The sequence below is a fragment of the Rhipicephalus sanguineus genome, chromosome 7 (assembly GCF_013339695.2).
Source record: "Rhipicephalus sanguineus isolate Rsan-2018 chromosome 7, BIME_Rsan_1.4, whole genome shotgun sequence".
NCBI lineage: Eukaryota > Metazoa > Arthropoda > Arachnida > Ixodida > Ixodidae > Rhipicephalus > Rhipicephalus sanguineus.
The window spans coordinates 127,155,074-127,182,939 of NC_051182.1; the positions used below are offsets into that span (position 1 = coordinate 127,155,074).

Here is a 27,866-nt window from a genome sequence, read left to right on the forward strand (position 1 = left end):
TGACAATTTTAGTTTGCCTTACGACAAGCGCGCCTTCGTTGGTACCCTTGATTTGTATCGCACTTTTGTTGCATTTTTCACTATATCTGCAGGTATATTTGCGTTGCTAATGAAGCGTAATTCCAGAGTCAAAAAAGCTAAATCATTACTGACAGCTATGTGTAGATGTTACTGACAACCATTAGTCAAAAATATAATTTTACATAACAGCCTGTGCTCTGCTGCTCACCGTCTGGCTGTTAGCTGCATCTGTACACAGGAGCCATAGTTACACCTATGCATGCACAGGCTATCAGTTCTAATGCATGACATAATAGACTAATACAAGCTTTATTGGTGTATCAGGTCTATCACTTCATAATCCAATACAACAAAAACAACAGGACATTTCTATTGGAACTTTTCCCGCGGGTGGAACCTCACTGATACGATCTTCACGGAAAGCGGAAAGTCAAACATACTGTGTGAAAGTTATATTATCCAAAGCGTGCTCGGAAAAGTATGCAAGTAGTCTTACTGAATGGCAAACTCAACAGCAAAGGTTTGTGTGGTGTTGATCGAATGCCATATCGGCATAACACAGAGCAGCGTCACACGAGGGTGGAGATTCGTCCACACTGCCGTTGCATTAACCTGCACAGCTTCGGGCGTGTGACATGTTCGTGGATACAAAGCTACGAGTTTGACGCAGTACAGAGACATCTTACCATAAATGCACACTTCTTCAGTCATATTAAAATCAAGACCAAATGCGATCGTAATAACCATACGAAAATAGTGCCCCCATTGGACATTGGCCGGGAAAATAAAACATAATAAACCTGGAAAACGCAGAATATTGTCAACCGTATCCCACTGTAGATTGTTCAGGAAGACATTTCACTGGCTAAATCTCAATCATTCACACTCAAAATCCGAAAGCTTCTTTGTACGTGAAGGAAATGCTTTTGTTCCCAATGCTTCATTTGCACATTTTAGAAAACTATACTTTATAACACTGTGATGGTGGAAACTTAGACATAATTAAATACTAAAACATGGGCATTCTATGGTGCAGCAATGGAAAACGAGGCTGCTCATCATTTGAAAATTTTTCAATTCACCGACAGATTAAACTTCAAAGATTATCACTTGCATACGGACTCTCAGTAAATGGAAATCTCAAATAGAATCGCAGGTTAGTTGGAACAACTGCCTTTCATACGATTGGTTTCGTACTTGAATTCTGCACCCCTGTTCATATCTCGGCAAATACAACTCCTGTTAAACGGAACATATTTTCCTAGAACCTTTGGGTTCCGTTTAACGACTGTCCACGATATAACCATGACTGCCATGTAACGCTTTCAGAAATACAATGTTAGTTGTAGGGCTCATTGAGCCTAGTGAACGGCAGCTTCGTCAAAGTCCAGTGGTGCGAGAGTTCACAAGAAATTACACACATCACACTCATAGAAAACCCGTAATGTTGAAACTTTTATTTACAAGAAAAAAGGCCTCCGGTCGCAGTTGCGCAATAAGTGACAAGACGGAGACGCACCATCGTCGTCCTCGCATCCTGAGGAAAAAAAAAACAGTTTTCCGGAAGCACGCTGGAAAGGCAGTGCTTGTACAGAGCAAGTTAGGCACTGGGCGGCTCATTTACCAACTCAAATGCAAAAAACGTAAAAGTTGTTCGCTGCCGCTCAGCGTTGCCGCGCTAAAAGCCACCACTCAGGCCGACGATGAGCCCATCTGGCGGAGCACTACCGCAAAAAAATTGCACAACTCCACAAATGCATCACTGCAACCGCAACAATTTTCTGCAAAATCGCTTCCGAGAAGTTTTCGCACACATGCGCATTAGCACACAATTGTGCACGTTGTCTGAAACGCGTAACGCCATCGCAAGCCAAGTACAAAATATTTTTTTTCTAAAACCCTGCATAGGACACTTATTTTTCTTAAGAACTGTACAAGATAAAGCTTTGAAGCCTCTCACTTGGCCATATTGACCAAGTCTGAAGTGCTAATGAGAAGTCCCTATTCAGCTAACAGGAGCAGTTAAAAAAAAATTAAAAAAAAAAGGTTCACAGCTTCTTCAGAGACTTGGGATGGGCGATGCATAGCTTTGTTGTCAGTCCAAGTTTTTTTTGTTTTTATTTTTTGTTCTTGCTATGAAACATCTTTGCAGAGAGCACGCGAAAAGGCACTAAAGTGCTTGGCAACGACGACCGCGCTGCCATGACTCTGGTCATAGCTGCAACGCAATTTAAAAAGCCTACATACCAACGAGACAACACTTGTATCAGCGCCGTACTGCAAAAAATGCATTCAAGTGGTTTAAAAAAAGCGCAAAATCGTAACCCGTTCTATTGGTGCAAGTGTTGTATTTAAATTTGCGATGAAACGGAGCCAAGAATGAGCCATATAAGAATTCCGTGAGGTACTTATATTAAAAACGTGGTGGTAATTCTGAACGTTAATTCGTTGTACTCTTACCGACATACTTGACGAGAAGCAGCAACAGAGAATGTAGTCTGTCCTCGTTTGAACAGTTTAGGATGTGAACGTTGATAAGTGGTCGATATCAGTACCACGTGCTGCGCAGATTTTCATAAAAGCAACTTTAAAAACCTGGAAAAGCGAGTGACGAAACGGAAAGGTTGCACTTTTGGAATCTCAGCTATAAAATGCGAGGAAAGCACACAAACAATACAGTTTGAGTCACGACCGAAATATTTGCATACTGCTCATCCCACGTCTTGTCCCATCAAAACTAACTTCAGTCTTATTACACAACACTGCAAGATGGCACCATCAGTTCAAGCCGTTCCAAACAGCGCAACTCTCGACACCGGCGTGAATGCAGTAATGGCAACACGTGTTTGCCGGCTGTCGCAAACTCTCCGACAATGACAGTTACAAGCAACAACTAGCCGACAAAAAAAAAAAAACAGGCACATGATCATGCAATGGCACGTCCCAGAAGCAACCTGCGCGGTTAGTACCCTGCAAACCTTTTTTCGTCATTTACTTCCGGCATCCTCGAAGTGCAGCATAACAGCAGCGCAATCCGAGTTCCTTTTGAAACTTTTTTTTTTCCTCGTTTTGGCAACATCACTCCGAGCAAAAACAACAAAACTCGCGCTCAACACACCTACGACTAACAAAAAACATATGGTTAGCAACATACACACTCAGAAAACGCACAACCGGATTCGGGTTAACCCAACGCATTCAACAGACGCGCAACGCAAACACACACGCAAGCAGGCACGCGATGGCAGACGGCAAAAGCACAACCGTGGTAAGTGATAAAGCAATGAGAAAGAGTTCGTGAAGTCCTCTGGAAGCACGATATTTCATTTGGCATAGCTTAGTCGCGTCGCCGACGCGAAAAAGTTTCGTGACCAAGTTTCACCGACATGGTCGCGGGGAGAGGAACATGGATTTCATGTATAAATAGAAAAGAACACAGCAATTCGTACTCCGTCATTCAGTCCACAGTCCCGTTCGTCGCAGAAACACCCGTCCACCAAGCCGCCAGTTTGCGCTCCTAGAAACGCCATATCCTAAAATGGTGTACATGCGACACTAGTCGTCGGTGAATTACAATAGCAAAAGCGCAGCTGCCACAGTATTTGGGATTACACTAAAAATTGCAACCCTAGCAGCATATTTCAGTCGCGCAATAATAGTCGCAACATATCCTACGCATTTTTCCTTAGCATGTGCACATTTTCCAAAAATAAAAAGGCAAGCAAGCTGTTCAGGTAATGAATATGCTTGCATGAAAAAGACTTTGCGGAGGGTACAATTGTCGTAAGAGTTACGCCAAGCTAATTACCACACTAATCAAGGACGCACAAACTCATCAAATGTCAAATCTTTTTTTTTTTTTAATAACTGCATTTTAAAGCTGCCCAATTTGCAACTCGGGAACACCATGCAGCAGGCCAAATACAGTTATCATAAGTTACAATTTTGAAGGTCACTCACAATGCCCACCACCATTAATCCAACTTGACCAGAAAGTCGTAACTATATCTGCCAGCCACTGCTCCAAATATCGCAACGGTTCCGGAGGTGGTGTTACTGGAAGAAAACACTGGTTTACTAGGCAATGTGCACGTGGGCTGCCAGCTATTCCAAGTTACGGCATCTTGCAGTAATCTAATCAAGGATATTTCATCGTCAGACTGCATGCATCAAATATGCGATGAATGCATTGTTCCTTTGTCTAGTCAGCCTTGCCACGTTTGCATAGATGAAGTGATGTTTTTTCACAGTTTTACATGTAAAAATGTAACTAGCCCTCTGAAACGATAACTATTTTAGCTATTTAATATGCCCGGGACTTTAATAGCAATGCCGCAATGTCCATTTTAATTTTGCTTTTCTTTCTGGCCACGCAGGTGTCGAATCAAGGTAAAAGTAGCCCATGAATAACCACACCATTTGTACCAATATGGCTACTTATATCATTCCCCTTTCTTGTCTCAGTTTTTTTTTTACAAAACCTTACTAGAGGAACCTAGCGTGTAATAGCGCGGTACATAAAAGAAAGGAACACGACGCAGACGTAGAGATAGGTAGGTTACCCTTACAAAAATAGAGTTAGACAGTCTATAGACTGTCTACACCCATTTTTAGACCGTCTATAGACTGTCTACACCCATTTTTAGACAGTCTATAGACTGTCTACACCCATTTTTAGACAGTCTATAGACTGTCTACATACATTTTTGTAAGGGTAGCGCCTACCTATCTCTACGTCAGCGTCGTGTCCCTTTCTTTTATGTACCGCGCTATTACACGCTATGTTCATGGATGACCAACTCGCCCAATCAGCAACCCTTCTTACTAGAGGAAACTGACAGGAGTACGTCTAGCTGCAAGCACGATGCATCAGCCAGCAAGGGCATAATGCCAAGTAAACGGACTTTGCAAGGCTTTTGTCTTCCAATCACTCTTCGAATGGCTTTCAGACTGTCCTAAACAAACACCACGCTATAAATACAATAATTAACTACGATTATGACGCATGCAAGCAGTTGTACTTAAGTTCCGCAATCCTGAAACCAGGACTGCTGCACTCGGGCAACTGAACGCGGTAAAAGATAATAGAAGAACGTTTAAAGCCACCTGCGAGAAGATCAGACAAGTCTAACCACTATTCCCACTGTAGCTGAACAGTTGGAGCAGCAAAGCTCCCTACAGTTAACATTTATTACTATGTTCTCTTGCAAGGCAGATGCGACGGCAAACTGTGAAGGCGGTAGTAGGTTGAGGTGGACATGAAAACCAACGGGCCATTTTGCGGACTTCCTATCTTGTCTTGACACACACACACACATTCACATAAAACATACATTCGAAATACCACAAGAAAAAAAAAAGTTACACCTCATCAATAAAGAGGACAGGGTGTTTGTCAAACACTCAATCCAGTCGTTGTTCGTCAGAAAATAAGGTAACTCGCTCGGAGATGAGCTGTCGGTGGGAAACTAAAGCGTTCAAGGCACTCAATGGGTGGGAAGGGCACTACTTTGGCCAGTTTGTGCAACACCATAATAACAAAGTTCTAAAAATAATAAAAACACTGAAGTTAAGAAAAAAAAGAAAGGGAAGGGGAGCTTCCTTCTTTGAACAACCAGCCGCCTCTCGCACTGGGCGTCGCATGACGGCAGCGACGCGGCGGAAGCGACGTTCGCAACTTGCAACGGCTTTCTTGGCACTGAATGAGGACGGTTGCTGTTCCAATGACACCAACGCGAAACACTGCACACGGTGCGCCCCAGGTCGACTCCCAAATCCTATGAGGGGGCACGCAGTTAGTTCTTCGTTGACATCATGTCAAGTGCTCCAGCTGTGACCTCGGGAGTGTCGGGAGCAAACACACAAGACCTTGACACAATAACAGCACCACATCGTTGCCGTCGACAACAACCACCACCACCACAGGTCAGAAAGAAGAGGGTCGATACCTGCAATGTGGATCCAACAGTGCCAGAGAGCAGAGTGGAAACCGCTGGAGGACTCTCTCGCATTACACAAAACAAGATTTGGCAGCGGTGGCATGACTTGCGCAAAACACGGTCGGACAACACTCTTGAGATCGTCTGGACCACCCACGTTGCTGTTGGCAGAGGTGTGTTGTCTTCAAGAACCGGGGAGAAGAAAGTTGGTGGGCTGCATGTGAGGCACGAGCGAAGGCAGATGATGGGATGACAGAGGCCGGCCATTATTTTTTTATTTGTTTGTTCAGTCGATCGGCTCGACCATGGCGAAGATCTTGCCCTCCCAGAGAGGCAGGACTTCGTTGTCGTCCGAGATCTCTTCAGACACTACGTCAGTTCCAAACTCCTGGCAAGAGCGCCGGAAGAAGTACCTGCAGGAGTGAATGAAACAAGACAAGCAGTTGTACACGTGAAATGGTCCCTAAAAGAGCTTGTTGCACTGTGCCCTAATTGTCATCACTCCAGTGCATTGCAAATGTCACCGGCTCCAGCGACTCCAAATGTCACCGGCTCCAGCCAGCAACTCCTAAATGTCACCGGATCCATCGACTTCTATATGTCACCGGATCCATGGACTCTTAAATGCCACCGGATCCATCGACTCCTAAATGCCACCGGATCCATCGACTCCTAAATGCCACCGGATCCATCGACTCCTAAATGCCACCGGATCCATCGACTCCTAAATGCCACCGGATCCATCGACTCCTAAATGCCACCGGATCCATCGACTCCTAAATGCCACCGGATCCATCGACTCAAATGCCACCAGGTCCATAGAGTTTCCTACAATACTTACTAGAGGGAACTCTGGCGCTAGTGTCTATGGGAGCTGCAATGCATCGCGCTTCAGCCAGCATGGGAATCATGGGTAGTACACGGATTTGTCTAAACTTCGTTCTTTTGGCTCCGTTTGGCTCCGCGTCGCCTGCATCCGCTTTGTCGCAAAACGAAGTTGAGCAAAAATCAGCAGTTTCACTTCACCACTTTAACTTCTTTAGGCTCACCGATTCAAATCTGGTCACGAAGTTCACAACGATCCATTCTTTTATCCGAAAGAAAACAAAAACATAGCAATAAACAAAGCCACAAGAGCGTTCGAAGACCACAAGCACGAAGACTAGGCAAATCCGTGTACTACCCATCATTCCCATGGTGGCTGAACGATCGCAGCGCCAGAGTTCCCTCTAGGTCATTTTAGGAAACTCTATGACCAGGTCGATGGGTCGACACCTAAATGCCACCAGATCGATGGGTAAGGTCCTAAATGTCACCAGGCTCTATGACTCCTAAATGTGAACTACAGCGACTCTTAAATGTCACTGACTCAAGCAACTTATGTCACAGACTCCACTCAATTGGCTCATAAGTGTCACCTACTGTAATGGGCAGATGCACACTCGCACCTTTCAGTCACGGCCATGTGCTCACCTATAGTTTCCTTTCTTGCTAATGAGAGACTTGAACTGACGTAGTGTGATGTCACGGCCGGCGAGCTTTGTTCGGTAGGGCACAGTCTCCCCCGAGTAACAGTAGCCAATCACAGTCATCTCGGTGGAGGGAGAGGGTGGGGCCTGAACCTGTATGGGGGCAGGGCACAACCCCCCACCTGGTGCTGCCTGGGGACCAGCCCCACCGACGAGTCCTTGCTGTACGCCCGGAGGAGGTGCTCGTGCCATTGTCTTTGGCCACTTCCTGTGAAAAGAAAACAAAAATGTGGTTAGGGGTCTGCGAAAAAGTGCAAGACTTGCAAGCACGTTGCAGGCGCAGGAGCCCAAGTCAAGATGGTAAATTGTGTGAGTCCCGCGTCTACTAATGTGCTGTTTCAACAAACAAATGAACGTCAACAAGCTCGCCAAACTTACCATCTTGATTCAGCATTTCTTGTACATCGGCGAACGTCCTGTTCACTACCCCTTCTTGTCCCTCATCTACTAAACATGCTGTTTTAACGAAATCATGTTGGGACGTTTTTTATGAAAAATCCAACCCCTTGTAACCAGCACTAGGCTCAGTTTATTGCCTCTGCCTTCCTTTGCAATAGCCGAGAAGCATCGTAAAACTGAAATTGCAGATAATCACAATTCTTTAAGTGATGCTTAAAAATACACGATTTTGGGCACGACGTTATAAAAAGTTCAATGCCTTGTTATTTCCAAAGTTAAACAGCATTAAATACAATGACTTCTCACTCCACAAAGAAATCTACATTGCCACTTGTTTCGGGAGGCCACAGATCTCACGGTGAACGGAGTTATCAACTCACCGAAAGAGAGGACAACATTACCGCAAATGGCAATAAAAAGCTTAAATTAAGATGCTACCTTTACAAATACAACCCTTTTCAGTCAGGCGGCTGCTTTTAAAACACACAACATGAACAAACGGGATGTAAACTAAAGCATGTTAAACGCTGTGGGTACAGTCAAACACTGATATAACAAATTACTGGTTTTAATGAAGCATAGTCCTGCCATAAATGCAGTGTCAGGCATCTTCGTTTATAATGAACTTTTGGATATAACTAGGCCATCTCCGTGTCAGATATGACCTTGTATCCATATCAGATACGACCTGTACAAGAAAATAGGGGAAAAGCCAATGCACGCTTCTACGAACATGCGGATGGGAAACAAACTCACTTGGCTTTCGCCATCTGCTGGCTTCCGCTGTAGTTCACCTCCAGCCTCCGCCGTGCCTCGACGAGCTGCGTCATTGTGTCCGGCGGCTGCTGGGTCAATGGCAGGCCGCCGGACTCCTGGGATCCCCAGCCGGAGCCTGGGACGGAGCCGCAGCCGGGAGCCACCCCACACGACCGGCTCCGGGCGGTGTTGACGGAGTTCTGCTTGGAACGCGACGACGTGCCCGAGGTGGTCGACTTCTTGTGGCTCCGCGAGGAGTCCCTCTCCGGATCCGGAGGTCCCAGCGGATAGCCGGGAACCTTGTGGTTCAGAATCCAGTTGTTCACCCTACGGCACAATGCATGTGGTGTTAAGCGACGTTATTATGCAAATCATGCTGGGAAGTGCAAGCGCTGAGCAGCTGGTAGCACGAGTTAAAGAACATAGGGATCAATTTATTTTTAAAACCTTTTAAATTACTCTGCAAAGCAGAACAATTGAAAGGGTGAGACAACCCACTGAATATTTCCTTTAGGACCCTCCACTTTTTCCAGTCAGGTTTTGGTTTATAGACCACTCTGCTGTATGGTCAGCATCAAAAGTTTAGGGACCACTAGACAAGAAAGAGCTGAATATTACCGCTGCTTTGGCAGGAAACTTTCAATTTAGATTTCTGGCATGTTCGAAAATGTGCTAATAGCATATACTGTGCAGTTCAACCGAATACAGTCATAAATTGCTGAGAAAATTCAGTTTCCTCACACCTAGTGGTCTTTAGACTTGACACTGACTGCACATAACATGCTCACACTAGCCAACTTGGTACCACCCCATATACCCTGATCTGTCAATCTGAACACGATTAAAGTAAACCAGAGTTTCAGCTCCTCCAAAGCATAGAGTTTCCTAAAATGACCTAGAGAAAACTCTGGCGCTGCGATCGTTCAGCCACCATGGGAATGATGGGTAGCACACGGATTTGCCTAGTCTTCGTGCTTGCGGGCTTCGAACGCACTTGTGGCTTTGTTTATTGCTATGTTTTGGTTTTCTTTCGGATAAAAGAATGGATCGTTGTGAACTTCGTGACCAGATTTGAATCGGTGAGCCTAAAGAAGTTAAAGTGGTGAAGTGAAACTGCTGATTTTTGCTGAACTTCGTTTTGCGACAAAGCGGATGCAGCCGACGCGGAGCCAAACGGAGCCGAAAGAACGAAGTTTAGACAAATCCGTGTACTACCCATGATTCCCATGCTGGCTGAAGCGCGATGCATTGCAGCTCCCATAGACACTAGCGCCAGAGTTCCCTCTAGTAAGTATTGTAGGAAACTCTATGCTCCAAAGAGAGTCTCCTTTTTCATACTTCTTTTCAACGTCCTTTTCGTACCTCTTTCATGCTCAGTGTGTCCTTTCTCTCACTTTCATTGGAATGCCTCCGAAAAGACAGACTTCCAGCAAAGCTGCGGCGCAACGCACATTAGATCCAACTCACCGCTCCGTCGCCCCCTGATTGACTGGCAGCTGTTCGCACACGGCACTGGCGCCGCTGTCCACTCCGCTGTCCGACGGTTGTGGACCACTCCGAAATGTCCGCCTAGAAGCAGCACTGCCGCCAGATGCCACACAGCCTCCCTGGGCTCTCCTTCGGCTGCCGTGGACTGCGTCGTCGTCGGGCGAAAAGTCCCGAACAGCACCGCTGTCACTGGAGCAGGCGTCCCGTTCCTGTAACACAACGGTGAACAGAAGAGAAAAGAAAGATGAATTTGAATACAACTCGGCCGATGTTTAACGCGAGGGCAATTAAAACGAAAACACGCTTGAAGGCCACTCTTTGGGAGGCGCACCCATATGCACCTTTACTCCCATCGCCACATCGTCATCATTTCCACCCTATTTTGGTCGACTGCAAAACGAAGGCCTCTCCCACTGACCTCCAGTTTACCCTATCCTCTGCGAGCTGATTCCATTTTTATCCCTGCAAACTTCTTAATTTCGTCACTCCAGCTAACTGTCTTCCTCGATTGTGTTTCCCATCCCTCGGTTAAATTAAAATTCCATAGCTCCAATAGTACACCTGTTGTCTGTTTTACGCATAACGTGGCCGGCCCTGGTCTATTTCTTTCGCTTAGTGTCTACTAGAATATCCACTACCCCAGTTTGTTCCCTGACCCAATCGGCTGTCCTCCGATATCTTAGCGTAACTCTTATTTTCAGTTCCATTGCATGCTGCGCCACATTTTTCTCAATTTTCCGGCAACACTGTTAGTACGACTAGCGCGCTCAATATTTTCCCCACAATTCTTTTTTTTATTTAACTTGCAACACTTGCAAATTTACTCTACCCAAAGTGAACTTCAGCCCAAAATTAGATAACAAGTTCCCCTACAGCCCACCCCTCCTCGCACGCTGCTCAGACGCACCTTCTTGTGCCAGTGACCCAGGACCGCATACGGCGACGGCACGGCTGGCCCGAAGCGGTGCCGTGGTGAGGGTGCCCGCGGAGGCGTGTGGGAGAGGGGAGAGTCAAAGACGCGCGACACGTGCTCGTCCAGGATGCTCTGCGAGCTGACCTCCTCTGCCGGGATGCCCAGCAGACGCTCACAGAAGCCCGGGTTGGCAGGTGCAGGTCCCAGGGGTACACCGGAGCCCGGAACCGGAGCGCCTCCGCCGGACTGCAGCACAATGTCGACAATGTTGAGAGACATGACGGTGAACTGCAGCACTGGGCCAGACAGCAAGAACTTGTGCGGAAACCTCCGAATACAACTGCCAAAGTCGGCAAAGCTTATACTGTTCTTACACCTGCCAAACGCAAGAATTGTATTGTCATGTGGTTGTGACGATGAAGAAAGGAAAACGCAGCTGGCAAAGATGAAACACCTTATTGGGCAAACTTGTGCCCAGTAGAAGAAGCAGCGCTCAAAGTGCAGCGAAAGAGGAAAGCACAGACGTTGGTCATCAGTCATCTGATCAGCGGTTAGGCCGGTCGGCATTTATACACGTGGCATCGAAGATTCCAGCCTTATCGTTGACGGCCGTGTTAGTTCCAGAATAAACTCTACTGTTCGCGCTGCACGCTCAAGTTTATCAGAACAATCTAAAATAATCAGGAATGCTCGACATTTCACGTGGTGTGCGCAAGGCAATGGTTACACGTGTAACGGGTCGGTCACATGAGAATAGAAAAAGAAGCGCACGTGGAAATATTGATGAAAAAATTTCAATGGCGATTTAGCAGTAAATGCTACCAAAAATGTGTCAGCATTACATCTAATTACCTACAATTACTTTTGTAGCACGCTCTTTTTACAGGCAGAGGAAGAAAAAAATACTGTCTAGTGGTGTGCGTACGACAGGCAAGACATCTTGATAGCCAAAACTAGCGAACAGTGTCGGTTCACTGCTGCCGCAGGAACACGCGCTTCTTTTGTTGTGAGCTACAGTCGCCGACCGATAAATCGGACACCAAAAATTCGGACATGCTCGGTAATTCGGACAGTCGCGCGGCACCGCTGATGATCCCATAGAAGTAATGTGTAAAGACGACCGATATTTCGGACAGCTGCGAGATCTACATTCGATAATCCGGACCTTGTCCGAGACTGTTGCGCACGCCGAATCGCCAGCCATTATCTCCTCCGGCACCCGTACCATACAAAGTATGGCCTCAGAGATCAAAACGAAAGCTAATTGGTGATCTATGAGGCTCTATTTCGATCGCTACTTTATGCCTCAGATTTGTGATTTGAAATGCCGATCTTGGAGGCACTGGTCAACTGTGGGAAATCCTATCGACATCGCGAACATCCTACATTCCGGTTCCTGTATCCCCGCGCTGCGAATGCGTCTGCGGTAAAGCGTTCTGCGTGCGCGTTCATTTTTATCTTGAGACTTGCTTTATTTTACGCTCTACTGTCTCAAAAGATCTGAGTTAAATGGCGCCAACGGTGCCCTCACAGCCAACGCCGAAGGCCGCGCCGACGACAATGAAACGCGGCAGATACAGTCAACTGCCGATTTTCCGGACATGCTTGAAAATTCGGACGCTTTCGCGGCAATGTCACCAGCCCCATAGCCAAGAACGGCCAAGAACGTCGGAAATTTCGGACACTAAAACTCTTCGGCGTCTGATTTTTCGAACTTTCTGCCCAAATTGCAGGTGCGAAAGGCAATAATTGAAGGCCCCACCTCTGCCGCGTCTATCATCTCGTAGGTTCGAACCAGCGTTTTCGCGAGTCGACCTGTTTGCGACAGTAGCAGACTCCGAAAGTCAGCTTTGTCGCGATGCCGACGTGTTATGGGGTGAAGCGGACCGGATTCAAAGGGGCTGCTATCGCGGCGATGTCTTACGGATAAGCAGTGGAAATGCACGGAGGCGTGATGGCGGCAGGTGGCAAACGCGCCAGTACGGCTCAATCGCTGACAAGCCTTACGATAAGCATCTTCAGTCAACTGCTCGATAGCGCATGTGGCCTGGTGCAGTTGCATGCGTAGTGCACGCATTTAATAGGCGAGAACCCAAACGCGCCGCGCCGCCATTCAGGCTGCCTCTTTGTGCGACCGCTAAGTGCGCCGCACAGACGCGTTTCCTTCACGAACGAAACCAGCTCGCCATCGTACAGCGATCACATCACACTGGCGGAGATACAGGCGGACTTAGTTGCACGTAAGCGGAAGTGCGGGCAACAATGCATTGACAACTTTTTTCGGCCACCGTGACCCTGAAGTGTCAATAAAAGTGTTTTTTTTTCTGACACATTCGTTTTTTCGGGCATTCGATAATTCGGACTTATTTACGTTCCCTGTGGAGTCTGAATTATCGGTCGTCGACTGTATTTTGAAAATGCGCCCTTGCATGTGGGCAAAAACACGTGGGAGAGTTATGCATGGCATGCAGCAACCAGAGGAAACAGGCTGTGCTATTGCATGTTGCGTGTGCCCGTGGCTGCCTTCAAGGGCTCCCCCCTCCCTGCATATGCCCATAGAGTTTCCTACAATATTTACTAGAGGGTGGCACTGCAACCGTTCATTTACCATGGGAATGATGGGTAGTACATGGATTTGCCTAGTCTTCGTGCTCGCGGCTTCGAACGCACTTGTGGCTTTGTTTATTGCGTTTTGGCTTTTGTTTCGGATAAAAGAATGGATCGTTGTGAACCTCATGAGCCGATTTGAATTGGTACGCCTAAAAAAAAGGTCAAGGTGGCAAAGTGCGAGAGCTGAACTTCTGCTGAACTTCGTTTTGCGATGAAGTAGCTGCAGGCCACACGGAGCCAAAAGAACAAAGCTTAGGCAAATCCACATACTACCCATCATTTTCAGGCTGGCTTACGTTACAGCTCCCATAGACACTAGTGCCAGATTTCCCTTTAGTGTACCATTAGGAAACTATATGCATATGCCCAACTAAAGCTGTCCAGCGAGAAGGACTAAGTACACTATAACCTCATTATAACGAAGTCACATCTGAGACGAAAATAACTTCGTTATATCCAAAATTTCATTATAAACATGCATTCATAGCACTGTATCTACGACAGGACAATTTTTCATTTACTTCGTTATAACCGATCATTCGTTATATCCGTGTTTGTTATACCGAGGTTTGGGTGTATTTTAAAGTCGATGACCGGTCACTCACTGAGGCAGAGGGCGCCGCCACGCCAGCGCCGGACAGGGGAGGTCCCCGAGGCGGCGCCGCGGGGAAGTCCTCGGCCTGCGCCCGGTGGAAGCGCTCCAGCCGTTCTCCGCAGTCCAGCTGCTTCTTCACCGCATGCAGCTTCTCGATGATGGAGGTGGCAAACTTCTCCGGGTTCTTCTCCGCCAGGCTGTATGGGTGCTCCATCTGCGTGCGCTGAAACGTGGACAGACGTGGGGAGAACGAATGTAAACGAGACAGCTTGTGCAAAAAAAAAAAAAAACTAAAAAACCAGGAGCCCTTCCCCTATCAGGAAAATGGGGACAAGCAAAGCTTGGCATGGGCATGCTTGACCTACTACTTTTATTTCATTCTGCATTGTGCAATGCTCGCTTCTAACTGTTGCCACCTATGCTGGGAAGTGAACCTTCATCCATGTGCTTATCAGCACCACACTTCAGTTGCTATGAGGCAACAATGACAGCCATGTGCTCACATCTATGCAACAATGAAATGTGGCAAAGTGAAATGCCAAGTCGCTAGGATAAAAGATCAGATTGCCATATCAGAAACGACCAATTGCCGACAAGCCCATACTCAAGAGAGCATCAGTTATTAGAAAACAGTGCTACGGATACGCACGTGACTCAAGGCAAAATATATTAAATGAGTGAGCCTGAGTGAGCTCCACATTTTTTGCCGACCTATGGTCCAAGCTCTCATTAAACTTCTCCGGCACAACACTGCTCGGCAGCGAAGGACTTCACTTTTTCCAAGTACATCAGCGCTTGTTTAGCTGAAATTCTTGGTGCTTCCTCTGCAAGGGTTACTTCTTCCTGAGGAGGGGTGCTCGTTACAATCTCTTCTGTACAGACAGAGTGGCGCACGTCTCAACGCGAGAGTCACAGGCGACATAGTCCTCAAAACGCAAAACGCTGTCAGTACCCAGTCTTTCAGACAATTTCTGATCAACATGACTTGAGAGGCATTGGATGGTATCACAAAATATCTTCGTAGAACTGAAATGCTCTGTTCACTAATTTCACTAAACTGAAATGCGTTAGCATTGGGTCCAATGGCACAGTGCCGGGGGATTTAAAAAAAAGTTCGTACAACTGAATAGTTCTAACTGACGTTCGTTCCAGTGGTATTTTACTGTACTGCTACTGCTACTGCTACTACTACTACTACAACTACTACTACGACGATGGCAACAGAGGGTAGACCACGACAGCTTCGCAGTAAAATTGAGCGCTAACTCACTGGGATGAGGACGTGCTCGCCCAGCGAGTCCCGGTTGATGTTGGCATTCTTGCGGATCGACATGCGGTGCGTGGCGCGCTGGATGAGGCTCTCCTTGACGGCGGATGCGGAGCACGGGGCAGCAGCCGGGGGCACGCTGTCCACGTCAGTGCCGGTGTCGTCCGTGTAGGCACCGGACGAGAGGCTGTGTAACTCGCTGTCTTGTGCCGAGGGCGGGACGAAGGACGAGTTGTTCACGTGGTACGGGTGCGGCACACCCAGCGACGACGAGGCAGCCCCGGCTGCTCCACCTGACTTGGGCCGGCTGGGATGCATATGGTGCAACACAAAGCCAAAGATTAATTAAGTAGAATGGCTCGCTAAGTCCCGTAGAAAAGCATGTAAGGGCTCCACCCTGGATATATCCCTGGAGAAAAACAAAAATTACCCGCAGTGGCACGACTTATCGCTGACAGCTCTACAATGAGAAGTGCTGCAACTATCTGCTTGGCAATGCATCATACGTTGAGAGTTTTCAAAACGTACTTTCAAAAGGCTATGACATTCTGCAACACTGTGCTTCCTACATGAGGGCAAAGGGTTAGGTGGAGCGTCGAAATTAAGAAATTTGCGCACCTAAAATGGAATCAGCATGCACAGAGCAGGGTGGGTTAGAGGTCTTTGGGAGAGGCCTTGTTTGTGCAGTGGACATAAAAGAGGCTGATGACGATGCTGGTGACTTGCGTGGGACCGCGTCAAGCAAGCAGCTAGCCATCCCCATGTCGGCTCAACAACTCAAGTGCTGCACAAGTGCACGGTCGGGAGCGGCACACGGGCACGAAGGAACATCGCTCTAAGGACGCTCCCATGGCAAAATGCATGTACAGTACAGCAAGCGCCACGGCAGTGACGGCACGAGTTTTGCAGGAGTACGCTGTACACCTTGAAGCAGTGCTACCGTATATTGCCGATTATAAGTCTGCGTTTTTTTTTCATAAAATGACCTTCCAAAGTTCGGGGGCCGACCTATACGCGGAATCGTAAAGTCTACTTCTCTGTGGGGTCTGACGAAAGGTCGCCGTCCTCGGATTTCCTGCTATTCGACGCATCGATAACATCAGCCACAGAGGCAGCGGAGTCGCAGCAACAGCTACCTCCCAATGTGCGCACGCCGCTTCCGGAGCCGGACATTTTTGCGATCTGCCACGACAGTCACGAAACTATAGCGAAACCACGCGAGGCGAAACTATGGAGCGCGTTTAAAAATCACCACTGCGGGACATTAATGCCAACTGCTTGAAAAACACGGTCTCGAAAGCAGCCTTTCAAACCTTTGATAGAGGGCGAACGATGCTCTATGAATAAAGAGGAATTTATCTTGCGATGCGCCCTGCAGTTTTGTTTTCATACAACAGAAACGATTCATTGACAAACCATCGGCATTCCACAGAAAAGCTGGCAGCGTCATGTGGGCTGGCAACACTTCGCGGGGAACTAAACCACATGACCAGTCACATGTGCCCACAAGAGTCTTCGAGTCTTTTTGCACTAACACCTGTTTGCCATTTCTGCATTTCGCTTCGCTTGCGAGCAGTGGTGTGGAACGCTGCCAAACGGATGCCAAGATGCCACCGCTATGCTGGCAACAGTACAACGCTGCTTTCAAGAGGCAAGCGATCCACTACGCAGAGTCGGAAAGCAGCGTTGTAGCAGGGCACAAGTTTGATATGTCCGAAAAAGTGCGCGAGGGAATGGCGAAAACAAAGGATTAAGATCTTCGCATGTGCTGCTACACGCCATTCCTTTCACAGACCAAAATCTGGACGACACCCTGCCGTTGAGGAGGCGGTTCGAGATTGGGTTCACGACCACCGGCACCCGTTCCGACGGCGAGCAGCAGCAGTGGCTCACATGATGGCAATGACCATGACTGCGTCCTTCTCTCAAGCGACAACGAGTCGTAAGCAATGCTTCACGGGCAAATAAATGTTTCTTTGCATCACTCCCTCTTCTGAAAAACGTACTGGTGAGCTATGGCCGCAGCATGAGGCTGTGTTCGGAGTCAACTTTTTTTTTCTGGGGGGTCGACTAATAATCAGAGTCGACTTATAATCGGCAATATACGGTAGTTTTTGCTCAGTAGCAGGCTGTGATGGTGCGTCCACTTGGTTTCGCCAATGTTTTGCGGCCAAGTTGACTGCGTGTTTGCAAGACGAACTTATCCACAATACGAAAATTATGCAGTTCCCTGCACTGCCTTGGCACACTAAATCTGTGCAGAACGTAAGCAACACTATGCTGAAACTGTTAACGCAGACTCACACTGCTGACGTGGCCTCCGAAGCCAGGCGGGTGACGAGCCGAGGCAGCTGCTCGCCGTACCGGTACAGCTTGCGCACATTACGCCGCGTCAGCGGTGCCGGCGAAGCTCCTGTCGAAAGCTCTTCGTCCTCCTTCACTGTCGGCAGGATCTCGAGGCCCAAGGGAGGCAGTATCGGCGGCGGTGAACTGTCCTCCTCGCCCGAACCCGAATCTGCCGCCGCCGCACCGGGGCCTTCGGCTGCCGCACTCAGCTCTTCGCTGCTACCACCAGAGTTCTGCACGGAAAAAAAAAAAAAAAACGTGAAAAAAAAGTTTTTTTTTAATATTTTGGGCTCTCAAAAGATTAGAACAAACAGACACAATGCATGAGCCTTTGTACAACGAACACATGGACATTTATTAAAAGCTTTAAAGGGACACTAAAGGCAAATAACAATTTATGTCAGAGTGAAAGCTCAATGTACGACAACGTCTAAAACGGCATGAAGCTAGATGTATCACACGATGAGCGCCACGAACGGGACATTTTGGAAATGATCCCAATGACGTGTCAGAGTCAGACTACAATTAATCACTCGTAATCAAACTAGCTGTAATAAAAAAAGAACCTTCTGCGCATCAAGAGACGGAACAAAATGCTGCTTAGCCTCTTTATTGGCCCTTTAAGGGGGGGCGCGCCCTTTGAAAATTGAAAAATCGCGAAAAACTCGGTTTTTGAAAAACCGTATATTTGGGCTGTATGTATTACAAACAACCTTTCCTGTAATTATGAACGCCTAAAACATCGTAAAAGTATGTCAAATCGGGTAATAACGAGCAGCGGCAGTTGCTCCGCCGGCCAAACAAGTGCCGAAACAAGCCCAACTTCGAGCGAGCACCGTTCCCGCGCCGTTCAACCAATCGGCGCCATCTTGGTTTTGTTTTGTTCGTGAATTCCTGCGTATTTTTTTACTGCCCTCGGCGGCAGGGGTGGTGGCGCGGCCGAAGCATTATTCGCTTATGATTGGGGTGCTCAAGGGGTTTTCGTTTCCCGCGTCTCGACGCACAGCTGCGATTGGACTAAGCGCGCGCTCCTCGAGAGAGTTGGGGAATGCACGGCTGCTATTGGCTGCCGCGCGCGATGACGCGACGGCTTTCACGAGGGCTTGCTCCGTGCGTCGTCCCCTGCGACTAGTGCTAGCGCTTGCTTCGTTCTTTGCTGCCATTGTCACCGTGGTGCAGCCAGCCTTTGTGTGCACCGCTTCGCATTTCGCTATCTCTCGCGGCACTTCCTGAACTCTACACCGTGTTTACGATATCTCATCCTGGCCGCCGACTAAGTGTCATGTGCCTGCGGTTGTGTTATCGGACACGCCGGTAGTCACGGTGCGTTCGGTGGGTTGGTGAGCTGAATTGTTATATAAACTGTTACCGTGGTCAAACGCACCTCCAACAACGATTATGATGGCCCTTTTCACAGCGAAGCAACCTCTGTGTCGGTAAAGACGATTGCATCGATGGTGTCAGTGCTCGTATCCAGCGTGCGCCCGCGGCACGTGAATGCATAGTTGAAATGATCTTGGCGTCTCGAATCAACCTCGGTGATCGCAACCCCGACTCGTATTGGAAAAAAAAAAATAAAAAGCCAGGAAAGGTGGCAAAGGATAGAAATCAATAAAAACGCATTTTCTTTAATCTACAGGGTCATTTCAGACAAAGATATGTGATTGAAACTTTCGAAGCCCAATATCTTGAAATGACTTTTTTGGCAGGTGATGCTGCTTAGTTGAGAGATATTTCTGGAAACCATTCATCCGATTTCCATCAGTTTTCTTTTATTATGCACCTCAATAAATTTCCCAGGGCAATACAAAGCCATTTTTTCAATATGTGGTGTCTGTAATTTGTAATAATTAAAATTTCATTGATGAAAGCCTAATGAGCAACACTAGATTCAGCATTCTGCTAAAATATTTTAGCAAAGAAATTTAAGGGGGGACGCGGGTCTTAGAATAGTAAAAAATGGACAGAAAATCAGTTTTGAGAAAAACGAATTTTAGGCATGTTTGCACCCCTAAGCAGCTGCCCTCAAAATATTATCGCCGATTTCGCCCGGGAAATGGGTTAAAACTTATTTTTAAGATGCCACGGGAGCCGCAAAATGCATCTCAACAGGCAAAATTTGTTCAAACTTCCCGCGCGCGCTGCGGGCGCAGCAGCTGTCTGATCGCCGCCATCTTTGGCTTGTTTTGAAGCTGTTTTCTTTGTGTACATTTTGCGGCGTTTCAAAATGGCGTCGCTGCAACAGAACGGCCGCTATCGGCGCTTTTCCGAAGGGTGGTTGTAAAACGTTCATTGGCCAGAGCGCGCGCGCGAGGCGAGTCCCTTCTCTTGCGCCTCCCATTGGCTGGCGCAACCCGAAGCGGCCATTTTGTTTTTGTATTTTTGTTCTGCGCTCACGACTGCCGTGTTGCCGGTGTCGTGTGCTCGTGTGTTGTTACAAGTGTCATCTTCCTCTGCTTAGGGACTATACACACGCTATCCGCACACCCGCTCCGCACGTGGCGGGACACCTGCTGCCTACAAACGGAGGAGGAAAAACCGGTACCCCGTGTGCGACGATTGGCGTCGTTCCGGTTTTTCCTCCTCCGTTTGCGGGCGGCAGGTGTCCCGCCACGTGCGGAGCGGGTGTGCGGATAGCGCGTGTATAGTCCCTTACGCTCGCGTTCGTGCGGCCCGCCGACACAAAGTTACCTTATTTTGTGCTGGCACATCCGGAGATTCTCGTGTAACGAAGACGCGCCAAGCGTACGAGGGCGCGATGCCGAAACTACTTGTCGCTACCGGAACGAGAACCACCCGGTTCCCCTTGGTCGAGCTGCAGCCATCGGATCATTAGGCAACGCTTCAGTGGCATTCGAAACCGCGTTCGTATGGCATACTATGCGGGACTGCCAAGTGCGCGGGAAATACGGCGACGGGAGGAGTGCTTGGCATCGCAGCGCGCAACGAAGCAGCGGAAGTTCAAGCCGTTGGATGTTGGTGAACGGCGGCAAGGAAAATGGCACAGAATTTATCCGCGTGGACTTATCCGTGATAAAAACGTTCTTTGGGCTTGTGCTTCGTTCCGAGTTCGGCTCAAGCAGTGACCTTTTTCAAGGCAGAGGGTATAGGCTGCTTTCAAAGCCTGTGCTTCATTATCATAGGTGCGACTCGCGCGAGAAGAGTTTCTCGTAGAAGGTAGCTGGTGATAGTGGTGCTAAGATAATTAATGTACTTTGAAGTGAAATGCATTAAATTAGGGCCACAAATACTGTCGACAAGGGTGCAACGGTAGTCGCTTCAACCACGACCTGACAGAGCAACACCGAAATTGCAGACGCCGTGTTACACTTTGGGAAATTGATTTGTGCTCCCGCTGCACGCAACTGAGAAGGTCCACGCAGCCGTACCGCGTTTCAAACTGTGTCACTGACATTGGAACATATACCGCGGAAGCAGACACTTGCTGTCGCTATGTCGGTCACTGCGTTGAAGGAGCAATAGTTTCTTCTTCGGCGTCGCCATGCGCGCTACGGGGTCGTGCGAGCAGTCTTTTCTCCACTTTGAAAAAGAAAGAAAGGCTTTGCGGTGGGTACCAAGCACATTTATTTGCTGGCGGCGACTTTCAAAATTACTTGGTGTTTACAACCGTTTACGTAGTTATGCCGCGTTCCCGGCAGCAGGGTTTCACTGACTGCGAGGAGCGAGAACCGCCCGGTACAGCCCTTGCCTGCTGAAACCGCGTTGAGCCAAGTGCTACGGCGACGGGAGGTTGCTGGACAATAATATGTTGGTGACGGCGGCAAGGAAAATGATTTTTGGTTTAATTCTTTGGGCTTGTGCTTCGTTCCGAGTTCGGCCCAATACCTTTTTCAAGGCAGAGGGTCCTTTCACGTGCTTTTTAGACTCGCGCGAGAAGCGTAATCTCTAAGATAATTAATGTATTTGAAGTGAAATGCTTAAATTAGGGCCACAAATCTTATGCAACGGTTCACTTCAACCACGCCTGACAGAGCAACACCGAAATTGCAAAGCCACATTTGGGAAATTGATTTGTGCATAGAAGGTTAAAAACAAATTGCAAAAGGAGCACTTGTACACCAAGCACAGACTTTCTTACACAAACAAGCAGGGGACCGTAGCTTGCAAGGATTGCTGGATTGGTAATAAATAATCAGGCTTTTTAGACTAATCTCTCTGAATTGCTAAAGCCACATTCATAGTGTATTTCTTTAGAGTTTCACTCTGGTACTGGGTGCACTATGTGGCTTTATAAGAAGATTTTGCCAGTACATTGGAAGGTCATGGTCACATATTTGGTATGGCTGTTCTCGTGAAGAAGAAACCTATCAAATGATATAACCACTAGTGCTGTGGCTGCACTTCCACAAAAGTTACAGTTGTCTGAAACTTCAAATGCGTTTTTCTCAGTTTGATATTTTCGCTCAACGCACTCAGCCTTACGGGGTTTTTTTTTCATGTTGTTGCTGAGTAAAAATCACAAATGTGGTATCATTTTACTCGTATTGAAACGATCTGGGGGGTGATGCTATTTGCATTACTCTAGCACCATTTTACAAATTTTAATTAAAGATACTAATGAGAGTGAATCAGAAAAAGTAACCACCAGTGAATGTTCATCTGTTTTCTGACCTTCACAGTGTTCTCAAGGGAATAAAAATAGCATCACCCCCTACAGCATGATCGGGGCATTGGGCCCATGCACTTACATATTGGTTTTAGTAGGTCGAAATTGCCTAAAAGCCCCGTAAGAAACAGGCACTAATTATTTTTTCGAACCTCGAGATCTTTTGAACTAGTGCAGCTATTAAAAAACTAATTACAGATTTGAAATCAGCATGAAAAACTGGTCAAGACAGTGAAGTTTAGTTCATATTGACTCAAAAATAAAGAAAAAATTTTAGGACCCACGTCACCCCTTAAAAAGAGGGCTTCGTCTTGCCCTAAGGTACCCATCCACGAATTTCACAGTGCTAGCACATTTTCCAACTTCTCCAGGCCCTGACTAAAGGACCCATGGGGACTACTTCGACACATGGCTGTAACTTGGGAACCAGTTAACACAGCTGCATAAAACTTTGTGGTTAATCAAATTGCTTTGCAATTAATCTGTTCTGAAAATTTCATCAAGATAACACAACAAACAAAAAAATTGCCCTTCGAAGGTAGCCTCCCCCCTTAAGGATTTGGTTTAAAATGTGGTCTAGAAAGCTGCGGAAATTTCGGTCATCCAGTGCAAAAAAAAATGCATTGAATGGTTGCGCCACCTAGAAAGTGTATGAACTTTGTTGTGCTGTATTTCCACCTTATGTTCCAGTCTATTTAGTAGAAAATGCTACAAGAAGACAGGAAAGGATCACCTCGATTATAGTGGGTCTGAAACCCACGGAGCAATGTGTTTTTGTACAGTCGAACCCGGGTATATCGCACTCGCCAAAAAACGTTTATTAGTTCGATATATGGCATAATTCGATATAGGCCCGCTATAGGATTTTGACACAAAGGCACATAACAATAAGAAAAGTACTTTATTAATATGGTGGCTTACTTGCGTGCCCTACTTTGGAACAAAATAGTCCTGGATTTTCTTCTGTGCCAACGACTTCGCTGCCTGCGACAGCACGCACGCCTCCACGTTGTCCAACGAGTCGGAGCAGCTGAGGCTGCAACCTTCCACATTCACGCAATAGCGCCGGACCAATGCAAGTGCACTAATCACTTTGGAGGATGTAGGCAATGGGCCATTGTCAATTTCCTTATTGCTGTCGCTTTGGCTCGTGGTCGGCATGACGTCTGCAACGTAGTCCTCATCTTGTAGCTCACCCATGATGGCGACATCATCGTCCACACTGACGAACTCGTCGAATGTCGATCCGTCGATAGCTCCTGGGAACTCTGCCAGCTCGCTCCAAACTTCGGCGGAAACACGGGACTTCTTTTCACCGCGCTCGACCCGATTTATGATTTCGAGTTTCGCGGCAAACGGCAAATTCTGCCTCTTTGCACAAGCCATGACGACAGTGCGCCAATAAAGTTCACAGAGCACCACGCTGAGTGAGGACTCGAGGAAAACAGGCAGCAGGCACACAAGCATAAAGAAAGAAAAAATGGCGCTCACTTCTACCGCCTCCGCGGCTCGGAGAAAGCATGACGGCCTCTGATTGGCTGTAAGCGCTACGAGCGGGCCAGGATCATTTCTTGCAGGGGGGTGTTCGCCCGTGCACAACCGGGTCTAAACCACTTTTTCTAGGGTGGCGCCGGCAGTTTTCCCCGCCACCGCGAGGGAAAGCCAACTTGCTGGGGCACTTTTGAGGCACATGGAGTTTGATATATCGGTTGTCGTTGCTATTTTCGTTCGATGTAACGGTAACTTTTGCTATATATTCTCAATGTAAATTTACCGTGTTTAGAAATTGTTCGATATACGGGATAATTTGATATAAACGGGTTCGATATAGTCGGGCTCGACTGTATCTACGATTGTGCCAGACTGCCAATAGTTAGAGCAACGTTTATCTCTACTGTTACAATGAATGCAAGTAAAGCTGGTATGGGGGCTAATTGGCATGAACTGGACGACTTGACCCCGTGTCAAGTCGTCCAGTTCCTGGCAGCAGGAACAAGCCATGAATATCGGATACAACAAACTAATTTGTGGTCCCTATGCTACATCGTTACAACGAGATTCTACTGTACCGTAAATGCTAACTCCCAAGTTGTGATAAACCCACCTGTCCGTCCTCTCCCCGAGATGGCGTGCCCTCCGACACCGCTGCCGCCGAGGCCGCTTCGGAGGCGGCCGTCGCGAGGGCGTGGCACTTCTCGACGTGCTCGACGTAGAGGTCCGACTGGAGGAACTTGGGGTAGGCCGAGCGCTGCAGGAACTGCTCAAACTCGCGCTGCGCCTGGTTGAAGAGAGAGACGTCCACGACGGCTCGCTTGCACATGCTCGGTGATCTTGTCCTTGAGCGGGGGCGACACCTCTACCATGCTGTTGCGGATGTAGTGCTTGTAGATGCTCTTCATGTACTGTGGTCCGCGTGCATGGAAGAGAAAGGCCACGACATTAGAGAGACGACAAAGCGAAACCATATTCTTAATTTCATCATAGGTTTCTTATTAGAATAGAAAATAAAGGTTAAAGTACCATTTCTTAAAGTGGTACTGACACAAAAATTTTGGCCTCGCGTTTTTTTGCTGCAATGTGTTGCTGGGGGCCTGTTAGTCATAACACGGCACATTGTTTGCTGCAGCCCGTGACATATAATAACAGGCTCCTCATTACCAACCAGTGTCAGTTTCGGTTTCAAAAACGACAAGCCTCCGGGTGCAACTATTACCACCTAGCGGGTGCAGCGCTCGATCACGTCAGCACACAGAACTGTGACGCACTTCTGCGCTGTTCGCGAGCAGCCACCGAGAAGTAGGCTGCTAGAGCGAACGCGGCAAAAAAAATGGCGGCTATGACGTCATAACGTGTTGTGGTGTGGTCAAGTGAGGGAAGTAGGGGGTCACCGAGCGTCACCTTTGAGGGTGTCAGCTATCTCTGCCGCAAAATTTTGTGTCAGTACTCCTTTAAGCTTCATGCCAGGAATGCAGGTGCGACATCACGGATTTCAATGTTTTCATTTCTAATTTTGGCAGCATCAGCTCTATAATATTTCCTGAAACTTGCTACATTAGTTCTCTGGCTGCCTTAGAACACAACGTAATTCATCTTTTACTAGCGAAAAAAAAAAATTGCGTAAAAAGATAGTCCAGTATGAAAGAGAACAAATGAGTGAATAACCTACGCACTGCGTTGCCTGCTTAGAGTGCCCGCAAGAGGCAGCAGGAGGAAAGACATTCACTTTTGGCGTCTCCTACTGGCAGCCAGAATAACCGGGCACGGCCAATAGGAAGGAGCTTGCCAGACCCCCTTCCCCATTATCGCACAGTTGTGCAAGGGAGGGACTTCCTTCGTCTATTCTCCCTGCATATATTGAGGACCTCTTGATGATGCCAAAAGAGTAGTCATGCTCCAAAGGGGTCCACTGCCATTTGCTGGCACTCCAAGGAGCCACCAGAGCGCAAGCTATGTGCTCTCGCATTCCCTTTCATTATGCATCGCTACATACAATCACTACCCACGACAAAATGCTCTCCGTACTTGGCGAATGCCCACAGACTTAATGCATTTCGTACCCCCCCCCCCCCCCCCCCCCCCCCTGACAACAAAACAGTACTAAGCTGCAGCCCTACATTAACTTGCTGGAATGTTCTCATATCTGCCAGTGCAATGTTTGGATCTGCTCATCTCCCAGTCAAACATGAGAGTTGATCAACTACCAAGCAAGAGCACCTCGAAGCGGAACAACTGAGACAAAACGTTGTGCGGAAACTCGACTTTTGTTGGACTCCACTGGGCACTCGGAGATAGCCCTGTGTGCAGCTCCGAGTTCACTCAAATGTGCCTCCCTTTATGGGACTTCAAGAGTGAACTGCTTAGGTGTGGTTTAGTGACAGGGTCTTACACTACTCGCTCGGTTACCCTAGCATGCCGAGTCCAACTTCCTCACTTCCATGCGCTGCATAGGCATGCTACAATGATTGTTCGATTCGGTTTATTGTATGGTAGAATCAATAAATGCCCTGCCCAACTGTTTGTTTGCACCACCGCACACTGCTATACACAGTTTTTTTTTCTTTGTCCCTAGGGCACTTCAGATCCCACAACATGGAAAGAAACTGGATTATTGCAAAGAAGCCAGCGATTGGAGCGTTTTTTTTTTATTTATACAAGTACCTCACGGGTTCCACGTGGGAACATTGTGTGTGTGTGGGAGGGAGGGGGTACAACATTTTTTTTTTTACTGAGAGTGATCAAAGCAAAAGAAAAGTGAAAACAAAAAAATATCTTGCTCATACACCGCACAAAGTCTTGGTTGCACAAAATCAAGATGGCAAAATCGAATTTAAAAATTATGCGCAGGTTCAAGTGACTTAGCGTCGCAAAGGCCGATTAAACAGCGGAAATTTTGTCCCAGGAAATTTCGTTGCGCGAAAATACAAAAAATTGCACTTTAAAATCTGTGACCTCATGCATGGAGATTTTGGGGCGAAATTTAAAACTGAGACTTTAACCTCGACTTACTCCTCTATTACTGCACCTATGATGGTGAAATTAACGACATTAGAATTTTCAGAGTACAATTTATCAATCTAAACCGCTTCAATGTTTAACTCTAGTGCCCATTTAAACAGCTGTGCTGTTGAAAGTTGAGTGCGACCCTCACCTGTAACTGAACCGATGGCTCGGGGCAGGAGCGTAGGCCGTTGCAGGCAAACCAGAAGTACAGTCCGTGCTTCTCGGCCCCTTCCTGCTCGAGGAACTGCTCGAAGAGGCGCAGGCCCTCCAGGTCGACCAGCAGGCTGCGCAGGTCCTGCGCCCAACGAAGTGGTCCGCCGGACACCGTCGAGGACCCCTCCGCCACTCGTCCGCTACCCTCCGACGCCGTAGAGGCCGATCCGCAGCTGGAACCATGTCCGACAGAGGAGGTGTAGCCCATCTCCTCCGGAAATCCCTTTAAAACAAAAGGAGAGAAGCGTGCCTTTAAAGGGGCCCCGCAACGCATTGTGAACATGGCTACTGCAAAAGTGAGAGCCAAACATTATAGCGCAGAAGGCAGCGTCAAATTTACAAATAAATTTTGACATCGGCTAGAAGTCGCTCGCTCTACCCTCGAAAAATGATGCCACGTACACAAAGTAACTGCGTTGTATATCCAAAAGCACATGGACAGTGGCCGATTTGAGCACCGTGCGCTGCATAGGTGCTGCAGCTGCCACGGTTCGCCACACCAAGCCTGCGCTGTGCTTAATATTGGTTGATTTAACACCAGCGTGCTCGTGATCAAACTGAAAGCGAGCTGCGTGTTCAAAGAAAAAAAAAGAGAAAGAAAACAAGTCCTCAAGGTCATGATGCACACCAATATGTGGACGTAGCTTCTTGTCCCCATGTCAT

At 47.6% G+C, this 27,866-nt stretch overlaps 1 protein-coding gene across 1 annotated transcript in view; it reads right to left on the minus strand.

Moving 5' to 3' along the window:
- Positions 1–1,454: 1,454 nt before the first annotated feature.
- LOC119399863 (axin-1-like) overlaps positions 1,455–27,866 on the minus strand; it is a 34,271-nt gene continuing 7,859 nt past the window's right edge. The window contains 11 exon segments of the mRNA XM_037666738.2: positions 1,455–6,373; positions 7,434–7,697; positions 8,645–8,971; positions 10,112–10,341; positions 11,040–11,291; positions 14,261–14,473; positions 15,521–15,824; positions 17,822–18,096; positions 24,595–24,804; positions 24,806–24,892; positions 27,139–27,426. Of these exon segments, the coding sequence (XP_037522666.1) occupies positions 6,247–6,373; positions 7,434–7,697; positions 8,645–8,971; positions 10,112–10,341; positions 11,040–11,291; positions 14,261–14,473; positions 15,521–15,824; positions 17,822–18,096; positions 24,595–24,804; positions 24,806–24,892; positions 27,139–27,426 (2,577 nt within the window). The 3' untranslated portion in view covers positions 1,455–6,246.